At 42.8% G+C, this 7,179-nt stretch overlaps 1 protein-coding gene across 1 annotated transcript; it reads left to right on the top strand.

Annotated features, from left to right (window-relative positions):
• Nucleotides 1-4,910: 4,910 nt before the first annotated feature.
• ndr1 (nodal-related 1) lies at nucleotides 4,911-6,965 on the top strand. The gene is made up of 3 exons (XM_048259128.1): nucleotides 4,911-5,119; nucleotides 5,538-6,304; nucleotides 6,421-6,965. Exons 1-3 carry the CDS (start codon nucleotides 4,921-4,923, stop codon nucleotides 6,571-6,573), a joined length of 1,119 nt encoding a protein of 372 aa, XP_048115085.1. The 5' UTR covers nucleotides 4,911-4,920; the 3' UTR covers nucleotides 6,574-6,965.
• The last annotated feature ends 214 nt before the right edge of the window (nucleotides 6,966-7,179 follow it).

Below are 7,179 nucleotides of genomic sequence, written 5' to 3'. Positions count from 1 at the left end.
TTAGGGGGACACAGAAGACATCAAGATTTCTGTCAGTAGTCTGGCTAACACCAAACCAATTCTCAACTGAAATGGCTGAATTAAACTGAACTTAAATTTGTGCATTCAAATTCCTAGGTGAAGTGTTGTAACATTTTACCTATACTGTCCACTGCCTGGCTGTACAAATATGTTCAGGTGACTTTTAGATACTCCTGACAATGTATATGTTTTACACTTTTGCATCCTGGGAGTGTGTCTGGGTTTTGTGTGGAGGTAGTGTGTATCTTATTTCCATTTTTACTTCTACTTTTCCTGCTCTTGTGTTCTCCCATTTCTTCTTCTCTGATCTTGGCTGTCCCTTTTTATTTCATCCTTTTCTCACAGGTTACCCTGAGCAGTGGCTAGCTTTGCTCGAAATTTCATGCCTTGATGGCATCTTGAGACCATTTTCATTGTTTCTGACACTGAGCTGCATCGAGTGATCTAGCAACTTTCAAGATGCCTTCTAGATAGATAGATAGATAGATAGATACTTTATTGATCCCTAGGGGAAATTCAATTAAATTCTGCTCTCATATGGAAAAGTTCACCTGTGTGAAGTCTGGTTCACATTGTATGCCGCCGCCAGGTTGCTCTTGGTTGAGGTAATGTCCTAAAGATTTGTGTTGTGGCTCAGTGCAAAAGACACTGTGATACTTTACACTATGATTTATGGCGTGCCACCGTCAACTTTGATCTGGGCCACGTGCAAGAGCGGCTAAGCAAAATGGCAAAATGCCTGCACTTTGCTCAGCGGCAAGCCAGTAGGACACTGATGGCTTGCAATTACATACATTTACATTTATTAATTTAGCAGACACTGTTGTCCAAAGTGACTTACATATGTCAACTATATTACAAGGGATTACATTGTGAAGCAACTTGGGGTTAAAGGCACAACGGTGGAAGCCAGGAACTGAACCCACAGCTTTTAGGCTACTGCACCCCAGCCCAGCTCCTTAACCACTACACTACCACCGCCCCAATTACTATAGACAGACAGACAGACAGATACAGTAGATAGATAGATAGATAGATAGATAGATAGATAGATAGATAGATAGATAGATGTTGTCAATGTTGTGCAGGAGTTTGCTGAAGGGAAGAAGCTATTTTTGAAATGTATAGTTTCAATTTGTATGGACCTGTAGCACCTTACAGACAGGAGAAGCTAGTCAAGTCACTTTTATTTATATAGTGCATTTTTGTATGCACAGAGTGCAACCCAAAGTGCTCCAAATACAAGACATTGACACACAAGACAAAAGATGCTGGACGGAGCAACAAACAAGTGGTGATTTGGATGACAGGGGACTTTGATTATTGGTACGGTTTAAGGTGCACTCAAGAGTACAGAGAATGAACTGGAAGGAGGTCAGAACCAATCAGAGGCTTTGGTGACAACCCTCTCTAATTTCCTTTTAGTGTATACATAACAGCAAGCAATCTTGGGGGCAAGCAGTCCTGCAGGATGCAATTGCCATGGGAACTTGACATCATAAGACGGCATGTATACAGAAAATGTCATATCATTGACATATGTCTAAATGACTTCAGATCCTGTTTGGATGTGTTTTGATGAAATATAATATTGCAGTCACATGAATTTGCTTTACAGAACAGGTTGGCATATCCCACCTTTGGGATCTATCAAATGTTGTGTGCATAAACACACCTCCTTTGAAACACAGGGATGCAAATGGACTAAGAACTGACAATGAGGTGTTTAACAAAATGTCACAGGACGCACATTGCACACACATCTGGTACAAATGGCCAGTCAGTGGGCTAAAGAACAATGGTAAATTATGAACGCTTTCAAATGGGGCTAGATCTACAATTCCACCTCCTCTTCCCCAATATAGGCTAAATAACACAGTCTGGTGTACCTGGCCTGTCTTGCAGACCATGCGAGGTGAGGAATTAAGATACAAATGTCACAAAACATTAAAAGAAATTCTGAGTAAATTTTCTGAGAAATGACTATGGTGACATTTGAAAAAACAAACAAAACAAAAACAAGTTCTTATAAATGTGCACCCCATTATTCGGGAAGCTGGGTGTTAGAGCGTTGCTGAATCTTAATCAAACCGCGGTAACCAAACAGAATCTTAGCTGGTATCAAAGGATCCCATTTTAAATGCGGGCGCTTCTTCTCCGTACAGAGGGTAATTATCCCCATTATTCAAATGACGCAAACGCGCCTCAACAGCCCTTTCATATATTTATGGGCTGTTTTGTTTCAAGGCTGTCTATAACGCTAGTGCACACTTCTTTTTCCCAGCGCTGCACAAAAGCCCCCTCCCTCTCTCACACACTCTGCTTTCCTGGGATCGATCTGTTGAGCAAACTCATTCAGAGCAATCAGCGTCCCTGACGATTAATTAGGAAATCGGCTTGCAGCCGCACAAGTTTGTCACTGCGAGTCAGCATCAACATCAGCCCTGTGGTTTCATGAATCGCGTCTTCCCGACCAATCAGCGCGTTTCCACCAAACTGAGTCTATATTTACAAAGGGACAAAACAAAATTCATGAGCACAAAAATAGAAAAAACAGATCAAAATAGATCAATGAAGTAGGTTAAGACAGCTCTCGTCAAAACGGTATAACAATAGGCAAATAAACGTCCATCACGCACTATAATGTGACAATTCACAGACTAGTCTGTAGCCCAGCCTTTAGCCGACACTATAGAATGTGATTGACAGGACTATAATGGCGACAATTTCATGCTAATAATAATCTCGCACTCAGAAATAGCATATGTTCAACTATTCCAATAAGAAAGAAAAGTTAGTTTATAAGAATAAGCACCTGCGAAACACACAGCATCAGCCTAATCTGCTTTAATATCAGGGATCCCATGTGGCGTAATGCAACTCATGTCAGGGATCCCATGGCATAGGCTAATGCAAGACATAAGCTATTTTGGATGTGCAAGTTAGATTGGGAGGCAGGTTGCTAATAGAGGCTACATTGCTTCAGGAAATTTGCCTGTGCAACGTAGTGTGGGTCTTCTGTTATTTTTCTTGCTTAAATTCCGGCCAACCAGATTACATGACAAAGACATGCACTCGCACCAACCACCCACATAGACTACTCCAGCTCACATTAGCACGCGTCAGAAACAATTTGTGACGCGACAGTGATTTCTCAGACCAGTGCATAGTTTGTCTTTATCATCGATAGGTAATTGTATCCACAAGTATACAGAAACATGTTATAGTCTAGGCCTAATGCTTTAATGACAATTAATTTCAGTTTCTGAAATTATCCAAAATGTGGCATAGGCTATTCGAATCCCACTCACCAACTCCGGTTCAAAGTATTTGAAAGGAAAGTAGATTCCAGTGTAATATTGACCTAGATGTCATTTCACATTTAACTTGTATCCGTGTTAATCAATAGCGCGTGTTCTAAGACGGAGTTTGAGATACTTGCAGAGGATAATGTTGTCATATAGCGCTCCCTAGTGGAGAAAAGAGACACCTCTGCAACTGGTGGGCTGACTCGGAAGTTCAATATCGTTCTCGCAAATAAGAACGTCACAAAATGGATTGATTGCCTAATATACGCCTAATGATAGAAGGTATGTTTTCGAAGTGGATGGACATAAAAATCATGAAGCATGAGCATGAATAAGGTGGTCCACAAGACATGTTATGCAAAGGTCTATTATATCAGATAATATCAGAGAAAGCTACAATATTTCTGTTTTCAGTGGGGTCTCCCATTCCAGTTCCAGTCATCCACAGGCCTATTCCATAAATTAATTTCTTTAAGGCTGGAAGGTCTGATATTTATTATTTTTAGTTTGATGCCCTCTTTTGATTCTTCCGTTGACATTTCTCATGACACTTTTTTTAGAGCCTTATGCAATTGAAGCACATGTTTTTTTTTACGTTATTGATATGCATGACTTCATTTGCATAAAAGAGGATAAAGAAATTACGTCGCGAACTTCGTTTCGTTGCTTTTGTGAATGGGTCATTTCTTTGCAAAATGTCCCGTTATAGGCATAAAGAGATTAGCATTGACAACAACATCAGCAGAAGCCTATAATACAATTATATAGCTTAAATGAACTACTCCTAAATATCAGAAGACTTTTACCCTTAACCCACGAGGAATTGCATCATAAGACAATGTTTAGTCTGATGTGGGTGGGAAACTGATTGTAATAAATAAAAGAAACTCAAAAAACGAACAGACTGAATAAACAACCGCGAAACATCCCAATCCACTGTAACGATTGTGCGTTCCCCACCAAAAACAAACCATTAGACCATAAACGCCCAACTGTTGCGCAGTTTCCTCATGTTCCAATCTTCTTAATAAGGTGAAAACTGGTATCAATAAAATTACATCCACTGTATCATTACGCACAGGCCTTATGTAGATACACTAACACGCCAATACGAACAGATTCTCACCATTAATCAAAGAAACGCAAGGACTAATCTGCCTGGCTAATATTATTGTTTACGCACTGTCAAAGGAGCTTCAATACACAGTGCTTGGGTCAAGGTATTAATGAATTCACACCTCTGAACAACAAAGTTGAGTTGGTTTCGATGTTAGACGACCTTGGCACATGCACCTCTATGAAGGCCTGTGGATCACAAGGCGCACTTTAAACGCCGTCGAGATGACTAGGAGCATCAAAAGAGGACAATTCATTATAAATGGCCCATAAGGGACCGCGGCGTCCTCATCATCACCATTCTCTCTAGCAGAGCCTCGGAGAAGGACCTCTTGGCCTCACTCTCTAACTATAGGAAAACAATTGTATTGGAAGGATGGAGCGCCACGGCTTGGGAACGTGTGTCACCCTGGCACTACTCCTACACTGGATTGGTGGAGTTAGAACGGATTCATCTGGCTTGTTCCACCAACGGATGCGCGGGTCTCAGGGAGGCAGCAGTGATCACCTGAGTTCGATGCACCAGCAGAACAGATACCCTCTCTACATGATGCATCTCTACCGGACTCTTCAGGCTGGAGATGCACACAGGTCGTCTCCTGACCTCAGGAGCATTCACAGTGACAACCCGAGTCTTCACGATTCCGACGCAGTTCTCAGTTTGGTTGCCAAAAGTAAGAAAACCATTATATTATTATACTATTTAGTGATATTTAAAATAGTAATCCTAATCTGTGGAAATGGCATGGTATACGACTTTAGCGCCTTTTGCGCACTTTGATTAAATGATACCTTGTATGTTCTTCCAGACAGTCTAGTATTTTTACTGGTCAATTTGTGCGAATTTACCTAATTAGATTTAGTCTACATCGGTGATTAACCATAGTTCAGATGTTGCGCAGTAGACAAGTGTCGAACAAGTTTTCGAATCAATACACATTCTCTCAATTGGGCGTTCAACATTATTAACGACGCCTTGTGGAACCTGCTTTTCTGATGCCTAACTAGGCCATGCTCTCTCCCAAATGAATCATGGTACCGCAATGTTACTCAATTTCTCGCGTTCTAACCCTTAACCTGTTGTATCTTTAGGTTGCAGTCAGACCGGCACGAGGTGGAGTATCACTTTTGACTTGTCTTCCATCTCAACGAGTGACACCGTGCAGCGATCCGAGCTGCGCCTTCGGCTACCGACGTTTTCCAACTCCAGGAGCGCAGTAGTGGACATCTACCACGCACATGGCCACTGCGCAAAGGAACCATGCCCGGATCGTCTCCACCTGGCCAGTTTCAGAGCCACACCCAGCAAAGGAGCCTCTCATTCTACCTGGAGAGTGTTCAACATCACCACCATGCTCAGGTACTGGCTGCATCAGGGAGAGCCAGTGGTGGAAAGCTTGAATGAGAAGGGAGAGACCTGGCACGATGATGGTCAGGAGAGCGTTCATCACTCCACGACTGACACAGTCATGATGGTGGTTTTCTCCAAGCACAATCAGATGGCTGGTCAAAGGTCACCTACACTGATCCACACAGCTGAGCGGTCCAAGTACGTGGCTCTGGACCGGGCCGGAGCGACCACCTCCGGTCATGCAGCAGGGAGTCGTCGAAAGAGGAACCACAAGCCTCGGGATATGTTGCATGACGCAGCGGGGGTTCCAGGGGCACTTGGATCCTTATCCTCGAACGGTCCACAGAAGACACTCTGCAGGAAGGTGGACATGTGGGTGGACTTCGAGCAGATCGGCTGGAGCGACTGGATTGTTTATCCAAAGCGCTACAACGCATTTCGCTGTGAGGGAAGCTGTCCAAGCCCTGTGGATGAAACCTTCTCGCCTACCAACCACGCTTATATGCAGGTAAGGACACTCATACAATTTCAACGAAATCATACTTACCTTCATACGTTTTAATGGCTAGTGTTCACGTTGGTGTTGAGTTGTTCTGACTTGTCTGTTTCCTGTCTGTCTTCCAGAGTCTGCTGAAGTTGCACCATCCTGACCGGGTACCTTGTCCATCCTGTGTGCCCACTCGTCTCGGCCACCTCTCCATGTTGTACTACGAGAATGGAGAACTGGCCATGAGGAATCTCGAGGGCATGGTGGTGGAGGAGTGCGGTTGCCACTGAAAACTCTCACTTGCAAACGGACGGCGCAACAGCACTTCAGAAAAATATATATTACCATCCGGTAATGGTGGAACTACGTCTGCACTACGGTAGTTCTGGGGTCAGCTACTCTCAAAAACGTTTTACCCTGACCTTCTATACAAAGAAAACTAATATGTTTTGGCAATGCCAAATGCCATCAAGTTCTTAGCTGCATCTGGCAGCCGATTTGAATGGCTAAAATAAGCACTGATCACACTCAACCATCCTCACAGCAGGGAAACGGGTGTGTCTACCGACAGAAACGACAAAAATAGCGCTTTATTTCTGTTGCATGACTTAGGTGTCAATACATGGTATTTCATGTTTTTTGATGAAGTCATATTCTTTGAAGCTGAACAGGACCTTAGAGGAAGGGGAATGTTTGAACTGGATATGGCCTTAGAAGGGGGAGCGGTGAACTAGAGAATGCCAGGAGTGATGCAGTTGGAGAGGACAATCCCCAAACCTTCAAAACTGCATTCATGTCTGTTTGTGAAAATGTGTAATTATGTTAATAGATGTAATGTAATGACAAAGATAATAAACTCTTGTATTATACATTCATAATGTGAATTCTTTTTTCTA

The sequence above is a fragment of the Alosa alosa genome, chromosome 12 (genome assembly GCF_017589495.1).
Source record: "Alosa alosa isolate M-15738 ecotype Scorff River chromosome 12, AALO_Geno_1.1, whole genome shotgun sequence".
Taxonomy (NCBI): Eukaryota; Metazoa; Chordata; class Actinopteri; order Clupeiformes; family Clupeidae; genus Alosa; species Alosa alosa.
This window is presented reverse-complemented; position numbering and strand designations above follow the sequence as displayed.